The sequence below is a fragment of the Molothrus aeneus genome, chromosome 5, assembly GCF_037042795.1.
Source record: "Molothrus aeneus isolate 106 chromosome 5, BPBGC_Maene_1.0, whole genome shotgun sequence".
Classification (NCBI taxonomy): Eukaryota; Metazoa; Chordata; class Aves; order Passeriformes; family Icteridae; genus Molothrus; species Molothrus aeneus.
Genome location: NC_089650.1, coordinates 49664689 through 49683287, shown reverse-complemented (window position 1 = coordinate 49683287; position 18599 = coordinate 49664689). Strand labels below are relative to the sequence as shown.

General features: G+C 35.0%; 1 protein-coding gene across 5 annotated transcripts in view; it reads left to right on the top strand.

Annotated features, from left to right (window-relative positions):
- Window positions 1-15321, top strand: part of GRM8 (glutamate metabotropic receptor 8) — a 315543-nt gene extending 300222 nt beyond the window's left edge. For 4 of the 5 annotated variants that reach the window (XM_066550668.1, XM_066550665.1, XM_066550669.1 and 1 more), the window contains 2 exons: window positions 9458-9704; window positions 14746-15321. In XM_066550668.1, the coding sequence (XP_066406765.1) occupies window positions 9458-9704; window positions 14746-14795 (297 nt within the window). In that variant the 3' untranslated portion in view covers window positions 14796-15321. Of the gene's footprint in view, window positions 1-9457; window positions 9754-14745 lie in introns of all 5 variants that reach the window. The other variant, XM_066550670.1, reaches the window with a different exon arrangement.
- Window positions 15322-18599: the final 3278 nt, after the last annotated feature.

Sequence of the window (18599 nt, the reverse complement as noted above, 5' to 3'; positions counted from 1 at the left end):
CAAAACCTGGTAGCAAGTTAATTATTACAGAGTTAGAGGCTGTTTTACAGTATTTCTAAACACAGTTATCTCTTTAGCTCAGGTATTATGCATATTTAAGAGACTTCAGAGAAAAAAGAAACTAAATGTAGTTAATAGCGTAATAAACCACCACTTAAGGTTAACCTTTTTCTATGCTTTGTGAGCATAGGTAATAGATCTTCAGTAAGCATTGGGAATTTTAAAAAGACAGAATTGTAATACTCTATGTATTTCAAATCTGGACAAGAAAAAATTCCTACTCAGTGATATATCCTAGTGATAAAAATGTATTAGTCAACATCAATGGCCTTTGTGTTATACAGAACAATTAGTTCTTATTTTAATCCTGGTATTTGAATTAAATGCAGACAATATATTTTTATTTCATTGGCAGCATCTTTCCTTAGTTCACTATAAGGAAGTTTTCTTGCCTTCCCTTTTTCATCACAATACAATTATGCATATGAAAGTGACAATTTTGGGGTTGCCAGCTGGGTCCTTGAGTGTTAAGTGTTCTGAAATGCAGCTCCTCTGTTTTCAAAGGGATTATAATTAAAAATGTTTGAATTGGCATGAATTTATTTTAAATAGTCTACCTGCCACATTTGCTAGTTTTTTAGCTTTAGGGTAAATTCAATCTGCATTCAAAGTAGATACCTGAAGACCTAATTAATAATAAACCACCTCTATAAAATAAATTTTTGTAAAAGTGATAAAATTGCAAGAACTAGATAGTTATTCAAGTTAGAATGTATTTGACAAAAGAGAATTTTAATTTTGATGTATTTGAAAGTGATATGAAAGTCATTTGAATGCTCTTTGGAAATCTTATAATAAAGGAGTATTTTTTATCAAATAAGGTTGGAAATAAGGTTTTACAGAACACCCAGCTCTTGCTCAATAAATATGTATGGGAGGTGTGTTGTTACTAGAAAAAGGCTGCAGACTTTATATTGCTGTGGGCTTTTGGAATATATTTTTTAATATTTGGAGCTTATGATGGCTGTGGTAGCACTTGTCCGGCAGTGGGGAGAGCACTGCCAGGCTTGTTCCAGCTCAGGGCTCTGAACACTGGGCATGGCAGCGATCTAACACACCTGCAAAAACACTCACTAACAAAGTCACCGTGACTTAACTCCAATCAATAAGCAGGTAATGGGTGCAGATAGACTGAGTTTAGAGGAGAAGTCATTTTAAAAAGAGGAAATAAGGACACAGTATTAGAAAATATGTGAATACAACCTCAGCCAGATCCAAGACTAAGGGAGAAGGAATACCAGACATCAGCATCAAGGACTTGGGATACATAATTTCCCCTTCTTTCTATTTGTCTTGTGGGGGGCTAAATCTGTTGGCCTTAGGAACCAGAGGAGCAGGGAGAAGGTGTGTATCACTGGAGAAAGGGCATTAATAGTCAAAAGTTTATGTGTATACAGATTTATTAATGAGATTTTCCTGTAATGATTAAATAATATGAAAGGAAAAGCCAGTATAATTGTAACTGGATTATTAATAATAAGATTTGATATGGTTTTTAGTAGGCAGTTCAGATTTTAATTAGATAAACAATAAATTCTTTGTTTAGCATTTTGTCAATATGAAGTCTTAAGTGTAACACAATATACCATAAAATCCTACTTGTACATTATGTTGAAGATTCAATTAATTATAAATAAGACCTCATTTAATTAATTTCATGTCTCAGTTTTTTCATGAACCACAGTCTTTTTCCACTATGTTTTTACATTTTTTGGGGTTTTTTTACTTTTATTTTGAAATTCTTTTAGCTTAGCTTTACATTAAAATCAGTACTTAATTTCTGTTTGATCTTTTGGAGCTCAGTATTCCTGAATATCAGGACTGACATACACATTACTACAGACATAATAGAGATTAGTCTTTGGTCAATTACTGAAAACTGTGACTCTATTTGCAGTAAGGTTGATGAAAGGTTGGACTTTAAAAATCATAATACTGCAATAAATTGTGTGCTGTGCTATAATCAAGCTATATGATAGTGTAATATATGAGAAGAAAAATGAGTTATATTATGAGAATTTAAGAAAAGAAATAAAAATCAATTTACATACTGATATTTTAAATTACTTTGAAAGTCTGCAAGGCAGTAGTTAGGATTTTCCATGACATAGATATCCTGAGGATGGGTCACAGTGAAGATCAGATTTTAGTTTATTACTAGTTTAATATGACATTGTAATAAATGTTGCAGATGAAGTAAAGCTGAATATTTCTTTCCCTTCAAAAATATTGCTTATTTCCAATGAGCAGAATGTTTGATAATGCAACACTTGCTTGTCTAATCTTCTCCAGCTTTTGCCAAAAAAAACAGCATAATTACTGATGCCAGTGCTCTGAGATGTTATCTATAAAGATGTCTACAGGGGTTACACATCAACAGAAAGCTTTTTGAAATTAGCAGTTTTGGAGGAGCTAAAGCATCTGAAACTAGCATATTGAAAAAAAGCAAAGGGGGAAGAAGAAAAAACAATCAAAAAGTCTGGTTGTCTAGAATGTTGTGCTAAGAGATTAGATTTGCCAGTAGAAATGACAATGGACATTATTGTCTGCCATGTTAAGAAAGTACCATGTTACTATGAATCATGGAATCACAGAAAAGTTTATGTTGGAAGGCACCTTTAAAGATCATTTAGTTCCAACCCCTCTGCCATGGGCAGAGACACATTTCACTGGGCCAGGTCGATCAGGGCCCCATCCTGGGGCCTGGTCTTGAACTCTTAAGGGATGGGACAGTTGCAACTTCTCTGGGCAACCTGTGCCAGTGTCTTACCCTCATGGCAAAAAATTTCTTCCTCATATTTGGTCTAAATCTTCCTTCTTTCAGAATAAGACACTTTCACTATGGGCCTTGGTAAAATGTCTCTCTCTCTCTCTCTTACACCCACCCCCCCACCTCACTCCCCCTTTAGAGATTGAAAAGCCACAAAAAATCTCCTTGGACACTCGCCTCTCCCTCCCCTTACAAATATTGCAGGTAAGGCCAAAATTGGACTTAAGTGGAAAATTGGAAGTGAATAGTTACCATAATTCAGTTTCTGAAATGCAGGTATATACATATTCCACCAAGACTCCTCCGAGCTTTTATATCTCCTCTCACATCCAAGCTTTAATGGAAGTTCATACTTTTTAAATGTGGCACACATTAATTTGAATTCAGTTGTTAGTGCTTTTCTTTCTCATAACTTTCTGAAAGCAGCAGAATTTAAAAATAAAGATTATATGTTTCCTCAGGATTTGTTTTCTTCTGCTGTGTGAAGAATCATAGTCTACATTTACTTGAAATAATCATCTTATGGACATTTTAGTTTCATTTTCTGAGAAGGTTTTCACTTTTCTTCTTTAAGCCTCATTTTAATTGCTAGTTTGGTAAGGAATGTTTTCAAAAGGCCAAAAGATATATAGGTACCATAGCTTCCCATGTTTTCTAACTGAACAAATGTTTGAATAAGACTCACTCAGTGAAGTTTATCTTATACCTGGAAAATAATCTTGTTATATAAGCCAAACAATGACTGACTTGTACCTGTTATGTTTTCCTTCAAAAAATTTTCTTCCCACGGATCAAGATAGAAAAGTATGTTTTGCAGTGAAAGCAATAAAAACCTGTAGGTGTAGGCTTATGGGGTTCTGCAGAGAAGCATGAATCCTTTGGTTAGTTTTTGGCTCCTTGTCAGCATTGTTACCTCCTTTTACATTCTCCTGGTTTCAAATGTATTTCATATATATTTGTCTGTATCCAGGCTTTTCCTTGTTGCTTTTTGGTGTGGAATCCATTGCATGGCATTTCTTTCTAATTTGTGAACAGGACTGTGAAACATAATTTTTGTCAGCCAGTCAACTCTTCAGCAAGCAGCAACACACATGAAAGTAATTGTAGTGTATGGCATGTGCATTACTTTAAAAGAAGAAAAGGACTGTCTTTTTTCTAAGCCTTCTATGTTTTGCAGTGCAGGGAAGATGGCTATGAATGCTTTCAGTGTTTTCCTGGGAATAAAAAGACTTCTGCTGTCTCCACCATAAAGAAAGAAGGCCCATTTTGCTGTCTTTCCCAATATGAGGCATGCCTGTAGATAGATGATATGTATCTTCATTTTATGATGTATCATTTATCTCCTGGATAGAAATGATCTGGTAAGGTTTCTAGCAGCTGAGAATGAAGGGAAGAGTGGAAGGAGGGAATGATATAAAAAAAATCTATTGGGAAACAAAGCTTGCTGCAGTTCTGTCCTTATAATATGAAACTGGCTGAAGCAACCAAGATTCACATAAGAGACATGTAGAATTTGATAACAAGGCTAAAGGAAAAATTAAATCATAATTCAATCTTCTGCTCTGTTACTAGCAATGTGGGACATGTTCAAGAGTGCCTGTGTTTATCTGCCTCAGCAGGATGGTTCAAAACTCCAGTGTTTGATACCAAGGCTATTGCTCTATCCTGTGGAGAAAGAGACTTCTAAAGGGCAAATTGTATAGAATTAGTCAATGAGAGCCATTATACCAGCTGTGTCCTTTCATACATCCACTTCTCTTTGGACTGCAAGTAGCTGAGTTGAGTCTATGCTAGGCACACTCGTAGTTTGAGATGTTCCAGGACTTCCCTCAGTGATTTAGCACTTCACTCACTGCTGGACTCTTTTTCATCTGTGTTACAACTACCGGGAGTTAGAGAGCTCGTGCCAAAGTGGAAAATACATTAAATTTATTCAAGACATCACAATAGCAATATACCTTTCCAGGGTATACTATTAGAACCAGATTAGGGAACAGTCTGTTCTCTATTTGACTTATTAAACCTGAGTAGAAGAGAAAAATAAATAGCATGAGAAAATCAGCAATTCTGGAGAGATTCTGAATATTATCTTATATGTAAAAATAGGGGAGGTCTCAAAACAGGGAAGCAATCTGGACAAGGTCGTGACATTACTACTTTTTTTTTTCCTTTAGTGAAAGTAGTTGCTCTGTGTTGAACTTTGCCTCAGCAAGCACCAAACAGATGGGACACTGCTGGGGACTTGAGGGATATTTTATTTCCTAGCAGTGAAGCCTGGCTGAGAGACAGTCATTCAGCTACCTGCACTGGGACAATTCAGTGTGCACACCTGCTTTGATGCATAGAAATTTGTTCAGCTTTCCAATGAGGCAATTCAGTTTCAAGTACTTTAAAACTGGAGAACTCATTAGAGTATCTGTGTTTTACTAAAATAGCATGCTTCATTGGCCCAATGTTTCCTGTGGAACATTGTAGGTTTCAAAGTAGAAAGATACACATAGTCCTAGAATCAATGGCCATTATCTATTTTAGCTGCTGAGTTAGGATAATCTGAAGGCTATACTGATAAGCTAGCAGGAACCTTCTGATGAGGAAGGGGTCCAGGTCACTTGTGGGATAGAGAAATCATGTGTCTGAGCAGGGATCTGAACCTTTTTCACAAGGGACTGTCTATTGTGATGGATCCTTTGTCAATTGTGGAGGTTAAAATTGTACATAAAAAGTCTTGTATCAGTTCTGGGGTGGGGTTGAGGTGGAGGATAGAGACATGAAGGTATTTAGGCCTCAAGTATTTCCCATAGTTTAAAGGGTGTTTTTCCTTGAATTACCATGATTTTAGTTTTCTGACATATCCTTTGACTGTCAAGAACAAGGGCAATAGATATAGCAGTCTTTGTTACATTTGTGAAAGGCATTATCACACAAAAAGTTTGTAGTTCAGAAGGGATTTTGGTGTGAGGAGTGCTGAAATTCATTTCTGTGTAACTATGAATCATTGCAAAAAAGGGACCTTTATTCTTCTATAACTTCGAGTGAGCTACCACTGTGAGACACATGAAAAATTATTCAGACGTCATATCTTATTAAACTGAGCTACTTTTGTTGCTCCATTGCTCCTTATTTTTAGAGCATTTAATTCTGTAAAAGTTACAGGTAGTTATGTTCCCAGAATAATAAAAGTACCGAGAATGCACAGCCATAAAACATCATTGTCCTCTTGTCAGGAATAAAACAAGATAAGAGTCAGACAAAAGTCAAACCAAGTGTGTGTGGTATCCTGTTTGCTAGACATGGGCTTCATTAGGCTGCAAGAATGGGGATTCCCAAGAAAAGAAGGATTAAATGCAAGAGATATTCCCATCCTGTAAACAGATTCTCAGCTTTGAAATGACCACTTAAAAAAGTAGTAGGGCTTGTTGAGATAGGACAAGGGGTAGTAGTTTTAAAATTAGAAGAGGGTTGATTCGGACAAGTACCTAGGATTGTTTTATGATGAAGGAGGTAAAGCACTGGAACAGTTTAGCCAGAAGAGGTGGTAAATGCCCCATGCCTGGAAACATTGATGGTCAGGTGCTCTGAGCAACCTTATCTAGTTGAAGATATCCCTGCCCAATGCAGGGGGGCTGATCTAGAGGTCCTTTAAAAGTAACTTCCAACCCAAACTATTCTATGATTACAGTAGGAAAAGGAATCAGACTCAGACTGTCATGGACAACTCACCCTCCAGCTGAGAATGCAATTGCATTAGCTTATGAAATCAGATAGATGTATGCATACACACAATGTGTATGTGTAAGGATATGTTCAAAGCCTTTCCCTCAAGATTGAGCAAGTGTCTCAAAATCCTTTTCTCACTGGCTTCATTAAAGAGTAAGTAATAAGAGGGGTCCATGAAAAACAGGATCCCTGAGTCTGAGGCTTTAAAAACTATAAGCACTCTTTGAAAATTATCCTGTCAGAAAACTCCCAGTTCACCTTAGTGTTGATATTTCAATAACTATAGTGGCTGGTTCAAGAACACATAAATCATTAGAAATAAACCCCATTGCATATGAACTGTAATCAGCAATACGAAACTAACTGTGATCTGGAATTTTAAAAGAGGCTCTTGTGCTGGTCAGCAGTTAAGTTCACAGAAAATAGATTAAATGTAATGATATATGTAATGAAAAATACCTGGGCTGAAACCTGTAGGATCTTAATTTTTCAGTGTATGATAAGATTCAGAGTCGTTTCACTTATGTAGCTTAGTTGAATGTAAACCTTCAAGCTGACATTGACACACTAAGAGAAATCTCTTTAGTAAGATCTTGGCACTGTGGCACCTCTTACTGCTAGAAAGATCATTGACATCTACTATCATGTATAAATTTTTTAATGTTACTAATAAAGTAATGCACATATTTTATCCTATAACATTTGGAGGTTTATCCTTTTTATCATATCACTCTTACAGTAAACCATGAGAGAAACAGAAGTCTTAGAACTTGAGTACTTGATAAGAAATAAAAACCCCAAAATATATTTAAATGCCAGGCATTGTTACAGGATGCATGGGTGAGGCTTAGGTAGCACTTAACTGCCATAATTTGGATTTTAAAAAATGGTAAGGCTTCAAAAAGAATTTTTATGTTTAATGGAACTTTCATACACAATGCAGTTTTTAAAATGTATTGCCCATCCTATCAGGAAATATATTCATGTTTAGGAACCAAAATACTTTTGCTTTTGGATGCCACTTAATTAAATGCTTAACCCTAAAAGCCACTGCTGTACCAGTTTGTTTGGAGATCAGTCAATTTGGTTCAGGGGGAAACAAACATGTGCATTGGTGCTGTCTGCATGTGAACATGCATCTGCACAGAGGTCCTTCCATGGAAGTCTGAAAAAACTTCCTTATTAGTGTGACCATGTAATGTTTTCATTAGAAATGTTCATGCACAATATAGCTCTGCTTTCAGGCACACCACTGTCATTTTGGAGATTGATAGGAATAGAATTATTTCACTGGTGTGAGAAAAGAGTATATTATTTCCTGAAGTACTGAATTGATGTATGATTCAAATGAAGGAAGGTGTTACTCCTGTACCTTTCCTCAGCACAACAGACAGTCCTGATTGTCTTTTCAGGCTGGTGCTGTCCCTGAAAGCAGGTTGAGCTTTTTACAGATATTCAGGAATTTTTAGTGCTTTCTTGAAGACTACATTGGGCTATGCTTCTTTTTATGGTAGTATTTGGCATAGTATTTGCATTTCTGTGCAATTATACACAGAGGTCGTTCAGAATCCATGTTTTTTTCTTACCTAAGATTGCTTTATATGAGAGAGCACAGTTTATTTGTGATCCCTAAGGAGAAAGTATCTAATGGAAAAACTTTGTAGGCTGAAAGACATTAAATTGTTTGGCTATAATAGTGCACAACAGTTTATTATATCTCTACTTTTCTGCCAAGGGCCAAGTCACCCAAGGGCACTTCATAAAAAATGATGATCTGAAGCTGACATTGCAGACAGACTTACCACCTTATCGTCAGTTTAATGTGATAGTGTTGGCCAGTGCTTAAAATCATGCCTGACAACGTCACTGAATCATCTGTGAAGGCACTAAGCATGTTTTACTTCAGTATCTTTTTCAATATAACAAGGATTACTGAGAGATTTCCTACTTAACACAGAACTGTAAAGTATTTTTTGTTCATAATATGGCTAATAAAAAATAATTTCCTAAGAAAAAATAACTGTTGATCAGAACTACAATTAGTATTGGTAATATATTAGCTAAATACTTCATCAAACAAATTTCTGTCTGCTGTTCTTATGGAGTGTTTATTGGCATTTTCTTTTATAGTATTATGGAATACCAGAATTGCTTTCTTTTTGTAGGTGATAACAAAAAATAGACAGACTCGCTCTGAAATGCCAGATTTTTCCTTTCTATCTATAGAGAACTGAGGTCTTCTGTGAGATAATTTCATGGTTCCTCAATTTTCTGATTTCTTAGTTAGGACCATGACATATTAATAACTTTATTGTGTGCCAACAGAGCATTGTGATTAGAATTCAAAAATAGGATGGAAAACAAGCAAACAAACAAAAAAATCTACCCCCCAACACGATCAGGAATATTCAAGCATCGCTATGGAAAACTAATTTTTTTTTTCCAGCTTGAAACTCACAGACTATATAAAAGATTCCATTAGATTCTGCATTATGCTGCTGTCAGTTGAGCCATGCTGCACACACTGTTGAATCACCATGTGGCATATTGGTGTAGAGGCTTCTGTCTGTTAAAATTGATGACACAAGCCTAACTCTATTGTCATTCCTGTCTTCTTGTCCAGACATACTGGTCGTTTTTCTAAAAATGTGTTTGCTGCCCATTCTTTGTTACTTTTATGAGAATGAATAATTTTCATGAATATTATGTTGTTTCTACCACCTACTCTTACTTAAGGTTATGAATCCAACAGGAAACAGCCATACTCAGCTACAATTAAAACCAACCAAAGCCAAGGGTCCTTTTGATGCTCTCTTTCCACCTAATACTTTTAAGATAGCTACTTTGTTTTCCTTCTTGAATTAAATCAATACAACAATGATTTTTTATATTGTTTCTTTTCTTCCCCAGATGTACATCCAGACAACAACACTGACTATCTCCATGAGTTTAAGTGCTTCTGTGTCTCTGGGCATGCTCTACATGCCCAAGGTTTATATTATCATTTTTCATCCGGAGCAGAATGTTCAAAAACGGAAGAGGAGCTTCAAGGCTGTGGTGACAGCTGCTACAATGCAAAGCAAACTGTCACAGAAAGGAAACGACAGACCAAATGGAGAAGTCAAGACTGAACTGTGTGAAAGTCTTGAAACCAACAGTAAGTCATCTGTAGACTTGGTCAAGAGTGGCAGCACATCTTAATAGATGTACGTTCACAAGAATGCACTTTCTTTTAATAATAAACTTAATTATTTTTGTTGCTTGTTCTGCATGAATCCAGAGATGTGTCAGAATTCATGTACTGCTGAATGCAGAAATGTCTAGAGCTGTTTCAAAGAAATTGATTTTCACAGGAGGCTATTAGTAAAAAAAAAGCACAAGCAGATTTTGAAACACCACATCTTTTAAAAATTGTTTTAGCTAGTGCTATTTTGGTGTGTTGTACATTGCTGTGCCAGTGGTATGTCCTGACAGTTCATGAGGTGTGTTAATGGTCATCATTGTATATTCAAAACTCAAAGGCTGTTAAAAAAAAAACTGCAATGAAAACATCTAGCATTGTTTTTATTTTGCAGTCAGATATGGAAATGAAAATAATGCTTTTTACCTTTCTACCTTCATATTTGTTGGATTGTTCATTTATCACAACTCATGAGTAACACTTCCCAGCATAGTCCTTCCCATCCTGGTTTTCGTTCTGGTCTCACTCATCCTGGTACAAAATCATGATAATTTGTGTGAAGCTTAATTAAAATATGTTCTGATATATCATAGATTTTTAATGGGAAAAAAATTCTTTCCCATGTCAGGAAAGTTCTTGAATCTTGCTACATCTCAAATTTGCTGTGGTACAGGAGAAAACAGAAGTTATAGCTCCCATTCCACCACATGACATACCATTTTATAAACTGGACTTCCTAATAAAAATAATAATCAACTATGAGCAAAGACCTTATACCCAGTGCAGAGAAATTGAGAATTGTTTTCTTCTGAGAAAACAATGTCACATTAGATGGGCAGCAGCTGTGGCAGCTAAGCATATCAGTCATTTTACTGCAAACAACTTATTTTATTTTTAATTTTTATTGCTTTTGGATGATATTGGTGTTTAAGTAGTACTGTATTGGTTAAGCACATTGAGACAAGGCAGTACCAAGTTTGCATTCAACTATTGTACTTATTTCTGAAAAATGAACCCCCTACTGAAATCTATCAGTTTGCCAGATTGAAGACTATATAAAAGTAGTCCATAACTCTACCATACTATAGCATACTATGCTTGCTGATGCATGGAGGATACTGGGTGCAAACTGTTTCACTGGAAAAACTCATGACCCTTCAAAATGTGTAAAACTGCTAGAGTGAGCTATGGGCTTATAGAGCTTCATGTAACAAAGGACAAACAGAAAGGCATAGAAATTATTTGCGGATCAAAAGATAGAATTGGAAATATGAAAGACTCGGTAATTTTGCAACTCTTCAGAAAACTCAGAAGGAAAAAAGGAAAAGAGACATGGATTTTGCTGAGTGTGAAAAATTATAAACTTCCAAGGAGAGGATAAAGCAGGGTTTTCACAGTGGGGTGAGAAAGAGTGTTAATAAGAAAGTCTTGGATATCTGATGTTTATCTACTGTACCTAATTAAGAAATACTGTGAGTGATATTTCTTAAACTATGACTATGCATAATTCATAGAAACAGATGCTACTGGAAGCAAGTCTGCTTCTCAAATAGTCCAATACTGCAGGGTAATGCTTATTTACTATGCTCTAAACATGACTTTAACAGTAACACACCTATATAATTCTGAGCTCACTAGGAGTATGTCCTGACAAGGTTTTCATCCATCATAATGCTTCATAGGCAAAAATTCAGTCAAGTCATCTGCACTCCAGAAAGCTCTCCCTATGTAATTGAGTTCTAGGCCTTAAGATGGGTTTCTCTCTTCCCTGAAATAGTTATTGTCAAAGCATTTGAAAGTTCCTGTGAATTTTAAGTGCACAATGCAGCATAAGTCCTTTTCACTGTGTCACTTGTAACAACTTTTCAGCACCACAAAATTTCTTCTTGCAGTAACTCCATGTGAGATAGATCTTTCTTTTCAGTGATAGCATATGAAACTGATTGCAAAATATCAGTCTACTTCTAGTATACCAGAAGTGAGCAGTAATTGTTTCCCCCCTTTACCAAGCACAAACACTAGAAATGATAGCAGTGCTCATAACTAGGTGAGAAACAGGATGAGATAGTCATGTAATCCCTTTTGCTTTCCATCCAGAGACAACTCTGCTCTATCTAGTTTGTCCTGTTCCATCTAACACCCATTATTCTATGTTGTCTTCCACACGAATATGTTCATGGGTTTATTTGTGGGAATAGGTCCATATTCAGTGAAAAATAAATTGTTTCTGGGGAAAGGGACAAAAAAAACCATCCAGGTGTTGTTACAGAAGGCAATGACAAGTACATTAAATGAATATAGGTCAGATCATAATAATCATTCTACATTGCTCTTTTATTTTCTTCTTTTTTTGTTTCAACAGCAAAGTAGCAACTGGAGCTATAAAAGAGTGTTTATTCTCAGAAATATTTTGAGACAAGTCCATTACTTTTTCTGGCCATCTAGGCTTGCCAAATGTGGTTCACGTTATTATTGTGAAATGCTAACAGTCTTAAAAAGCAGGACACCAGCTGCTGAAGCTTTCAGGTCCCCAAACATGAACTCAAGACTTATTCCACAGAGCTAAAAAGACACATTCAATATTTATAAAGTAAAAAACCACAAACACTCTTTGGAGATGAGGTTAGTTTTAATATATTTCAAACCACTGTCTACATTAAATACCTGTGTTATAATTTTTTTAAGTAATAACACTCAGAACTCAACTGGATAATTTTGGTTTCTTAATCAACTCTAGATTAATTCTATCAAAACTGTTTAATTCTCAGATACACAACAAAGTTACAGTAATTTAACAAATTATATCAGCTGAGGTGTGTTAGCTAGTATTTTTGTATTTTGTATTGTATTCTTGCAAATGTCCTCACATAATTTAGCTTACTGAGTTGTGATAAATCTGATTATGTTACATTGCTGTGGGCTAAAAACATGCACATGTAAACTTATCACAGAACTCAACTCATACAGGACAATGTGGTAATCTAACTTAACCTGATTATGTATCTGACCCTACTTTCAGGGAAAGAGAAAAAAATAAGCTCTGATCTTTCTATCCTTTTGTTCCCAAGTGTGCAGAGTTTGCAGATGAGCATTTATCTGTTATTTATTAACTGGGGGAAAAAAATCCTTCTATGCTTGAAGATCCTGGTGCCATTTCATCAGTCCCGCATTATTTTGAGTAGGAACTCAGCAGGCCAAAAGAAAAAATAGAATCCTCTCAGAAATCCAGCTGTGGGAGCATGAGAGAGTTCAGACGGGAGCAGTACATCCCATTTGAAAGATGTGAAAGATGTAAATTAGGCTATACTTGCTTCAAGTTTCCCAATACATGCAAATAAAACTATTTCATGTTGGTGCTCTAATATTGTGATCAGCTAAGAGAAAGACTTGCTTTGTGTGCCAAAAGCAGTCCTTTCATGAATTAGCTTTTTCTAGACACAAAGTACTGGAACTACCTGTGCAAGTGAAAGTAAGAAAAATTACAGTTTTCAGCTTTTCTTTGATTATTCATACTTATAAATATATTATTAGGAAAAAGGATTATAGTAACATGTGAATTAAATAGTCTGGTTCTGTTGTGTCTTAAAAAATGGCAGATGCAGTATTAGATTTAAATTGCTCAGCAAATCTAAGAAAACATGACAAAAAACAAGTAGTAAACTTAGTTATACTAACCACTATTAATTTGCATCCATTTTAGTGATCCTTTATTTAGTTTAATCTATGATACAGAAGAGAGAAACTGTCATTGCCCAGTTTCTGTAGTCTGTTCTTCACAAATCATCAGACTGTTGGGCTGAATTTAGGAGTTTGCATGAAGAATGCTTTTCCTATCTATCTCAGCTGTTCTCACCAGACTCTATATAGAAAAAAGAAACAAATTGAAGAAAGGTATGGAAATAGAATTTGAATAATAAATTTGAATCTATAGACCAGGAAACTTTTTTTGCCATCCTGTTATTTTCATCTTGTTGGCTGCAATCTTCACTATCATAAGCAGAACATGTCTGTAGCAGACGAAATATAAAACATATTTAGAAAGTCAAATTCCTCTTTATGCAGCGTAACATAGACCTTATTATAGAGAAATAAGAGACTCAGTCGCCTATCAGCCTGATTTTCCACGTACCCAACTGATTTAAAATTAGAGAACTAACTATGAGACCTAATGTAATCACTTTTCTCCTCCAACCATTAATTAACCTTGAGTGATATGACTTGAGTCATATTTTTATAGCATATTTTTTTATATTTCTTAATAGCAAGGATGTAAGGGCTAGAACCTGAAACAAACTTTCTTAAAAATTCCTAGTTGTTCAGTTTTGCAATAGTGGAGCTGTTTAATTCTCTCAATATATTGCCTCTTTCTGAACAAGGAGTATCAGCTTTGATCAAAAGAAGACATACATGATCAGCTTACCATCAACATAAGGAGACCATAATTTTCTCCAGATAATATGTTCTGTAGGGACTATCTGCTCAGTTTCTCTAATTTGGAAAGGGTTAGGCTTTGCTCCTTTCAAGGAGCAGAAGTCTGATTTTGGATGGGCAAACCACCACTGACTGCAATGTTGTCTTCAAACAGTAGAAGAGAAAGAAAAATCCAGTCTCTAAAGTAAAACATTTTTATATGGAATTCAGACAAAATAATACCAGGCGTTGAAATTCTGTTGTGTGTATGCTGAAACCACTCATCATTTTTCCTTTCTATTGATGTCTGCTTTCCAAATCTTAGAAAAAATAAATTGCCATGAACACAGAAATTGAGATCCAGTTTATATACTGCTTACATACATCCTTCAACATTCTTTATTCCATGGACATGGACCATATTGTTTGAAAATATAGCAGGACTTTGTCTGAATTCAAATGCTAAATACGATTTTTTTTCTCCTCTCTTGCTTCTAAAAATCCTGAACTTTGTTTTTTTTGTTTGTTTTTTTGTTTTTTTTTTGTTTTTTTGGTTGTTGTTGTTGTTGTTTGTTTTTGGTTTGTTTCTTTTTCTTTTGATTTACAGCCTCCTCTACCAAGACAACTTATGTCAGTTACAGCAATCAGGCAAACTGAGCAGGGATGAAATTCACTGGAAGATCTGCAGGACTGGATCTTGCAAACATAGACTTTACCACCACCAGAATTCAGTCTTGAAAATATCAGTAGTCTACATTCAAATCAATAGCCAGTCTCCTAAAGAACAAGAATTAAACAAAAGCAAAATGCAAAAAGAGACAGGGGAAGGAAAAGTCCAGTTTTATAACATAGAGTGTCAAGCTTCTGAACTGTTCACTCACAAAAGGAAGCAAATCACAAATGGAAGCAAATCACAAAAGGAAAACAAATGTTAGCTTGTGAAAAAAATGCTGTTGAAATAAATCATGTCTGATGTTATATTTGTAAGTACTTTTTTGTGATTGTGACAATTTCCTTTCCTGTCCTACATTGTTCAACTCGTAAAAGAAGATGAGTTTGTTTCTTGTGACGGCTGACTGAATTAAGTCCTGGGTTATGCTAAAATAAATGCAATGGTCAATGCATGCTAATTTTTATACAAAATAATTTATTTCTAATAATAAAGGAATGTTTTGCAAATGTTGAGACTTGTTTTGTTGCAGTTTTAAGCAAAAAAAGTCCTTACACTGTTGTCTATTGTTTGTTTAGAATGTGCAGTAAAGGTGGGTGTACAAATAAAATAATAATCATGGCATCAGAAGAATGCAGTGTAAACTCTAAGCATGTGTGTGTGTGTGCGTGTATGTGTGCACCTGTGTGTGTACATACGTGCATGCCTGCCTGCATGCGTGTGTGTGCGTACTCTGCAGTGTGTGAATTTATTTGTTCAAAGCTTTGTGACTATATTTTCTAATGGAAGGATTTTTTCCCCTCTTCTTACCCTCAAAGTAAGTTCATTTTATATGTTTGTAAAGTAAAGGAGTCCTGATAGTAATTATTTTGTATGATTGTATTATATTTTTGAGTCTCCACTAATAATTTTGATCCTTTTCATTTCTGGAACTTACAGTCTGTAAGACTTTATGACAGCTAGACTGGATTAAGCTGAAAGTCTATTCAGCCTAGTATCCTGTCTCTGACAGGAGAATGTAGCAGATGCATATCTCAATAAAGGTGACTTTGAAATAACAGAAGAGAAATCAATGGAGAATTTGGAAAGCAGTAGCCTAGTGAATATATGTACTATTGCCTTATAAAACTTACAAATCAAAGAAATAAATGCCAATCTACAATCTAATCTTCTTCACATCTTCTAATTCCCATCATTGTGTGAGGTTAGAAACAACTATGCAAAGAGAAAGAGGAAATCACATTTATATCTATTGTGTTAATGAACCCCTCCAAATAATTAAAAAAATACAGATAGTGACTGTCCCCTGTGTTACTGCACCTGTGATGGATGTTCTGTAAGACTTTTTTGCTCCATACAATTTACCTACCGTTCATCAAGTCAATGGGTCCTCACATGCAGCTCATTATTAAATGTTATGTCTCCTGACTTAGCCTGGATGGCTCCTTGTGATTTTATCCTCACAGCAGATGTATTTTTATAACATATCTTAAGGGAGCTGTGGTGAGTCCTCAATTACATGAATGAAAGTTGAAGTATCTGAAACTGAATCTCTTTCTATTGAAATGCCAGTATTTAAACCTCAGTGTATCTGGCAACTGTATGACAATGAGTGTCCATTTTCAAAGTATTTGATAAAACATAGTTTTCCCCAGAAATTGCACATTTGAAGAATTATCTGATGATTGCTTTGGTTTATATGGCATTGTGGGCTTGGTATGAGTGATATTTTGTGTGAAACTTCCTCTAGTGACTATGCCACAAGCACATCAAAGCAAAAACTTTAAACTAACATGCTTACTTAAATGCGTGTAGATGATGCAGATAATGCAGTGAAACCTGCAAAAAATAATAAAACAGTTTTAGTTCTATTTTGTTAGACAATATCTCATAAAATTGAAGTTTTCTTGTGGAAATAGATTGATTAGATCAATTTTTGACAAGAAAGATTTTCATGCCTAGGATGGGTTTGCTAAAAGAGAAAGAAAATCTGTTTTATCTGAAAAGCAATATTTTGACAGTTTCTTTTCAAGAAGTCTTTGAAAAGTTTAATTTTCAATACACAATAAAAAAAGTTTCAGATACTTTGAAATATCTATACCTATTAACTTAAGCATAACCCTATGCATTTGAAAAAGCAGTACATGGGAACTGCCTTTAAAGCACATTTCGTATACACATAAACATATGTTACATATACATAAAGATTAGTATATGATATATAAATATCTTCCAGCTTCACAGTAGTCTGAAGAAAATGTTATTGTGAACAGATTTGCAAGGATCAACTATACATTTTCTTTTGGTTAAATAGTAGGTTGAAAATGGAGTGTAAATTAGTGTGTACATTTCTGTGTAATTCTCTCTGAAACATGGAGGATATTAAGGCTCTAAGTCCCACTGGCATTAATGTAAATAAACAGATAAATGAGCACACAGTATGAATAACAGAACAGCACTGGTCTACAGGTTTTCCTTCAATAGGGTGGTTATGTGCAGTTTGAGAAAATGCACAGAAAACTGCACATAACCACCACTCAGATTGCACAGTCATTCAGTAGCTGAGATCTTGAAGTTTAATAACTAAACTTTGGCATAGGTATAGTAATTTTTTCCATCTATAATTATAAAATGGTTTTTTTTCTACAAAGTTAGGGTTTAGTTCTGCTCATGGAGAAGCAGGCTATTCAATTGCTATTACTGATAATTTGTGTGTGATTATGCTGAAGCAATTCCATCAGGGCGCACAATTTATTTTTACTGACAGCAGAAACGAGTCCTTAATGTTATTTTGTGACTGCAAGATAGATACAATGAGATCTGAATGACTCTATGTATCAGGTCAATGAACCAGGAATCCAACAGAACAGACAATACTTTAACTGTTCTATAGAAAGAGTAATGACCCACGGCATCTAAAATTTCCTTTTCCAGAAAGGCTCAAATAAAAATTTCCACAAAAGGGTTTTTAACTAATAACATTACATCTCTTCCAATTAATAGATAATTTTTATTACTAAACAAGAAAAAATAAGGTGAAGCATTACTAAGAGATACAGTTTGTAAATCTATTTTATTGGAAGACAACTTATTAATTTATGCATCTACTTCAAGGCAGACTGTGAAGTCAGAAGACATAAAATTGTGTAGGGAGCAGAAGGCTTTGTTTTGAAAATGTGCATAAATGATCCAGTATATTTCACCTTCACATCAGCCATGAAATAAAATGATAGCTTGTTACGCTTTCAATTAACTTACGTGCCATGTGGCATAACAGGAAATTACATGTTCTGGTTGAATTTTGAAGAGCAAAATTCAATGTCAGAAGAGAGATACATTACTTTTCCCAGTTTTGATAGTATCTAATGTAATGGCATCTTTAGCTCTTGTGATACTGCAATTGTTTGCATCCAGAAAACACCATTTGACATGCGTGTTTCATTTGCTGTGGATTATTACCTCTTGCAGTCCAAATGGGAAAAGGTCTTTTTCTCAGCAAGAAGTCATTTCTTTCAGACTTTCTCCTGAAATTTCAGTAGCTAATAGGAGAGTAAAGTATGTATATCACTAATACTTATTCTGCTTCCTGGCAAGTAAATTATTGTTATTAATAGGTTACAGCAAATACAAAAGGGAACAGATCTTATCTGTGGACTGCATCCTATACTCTGAATATATGTATATTATATTGCCTCCTACTTAGCTTAAAATTTAGCTTCTTTCTTACCTTAAATTTACTAGTAAGATCATGAGAACTGAAACGTTTTGGTGGAAAAATTCTGTTGCATCTG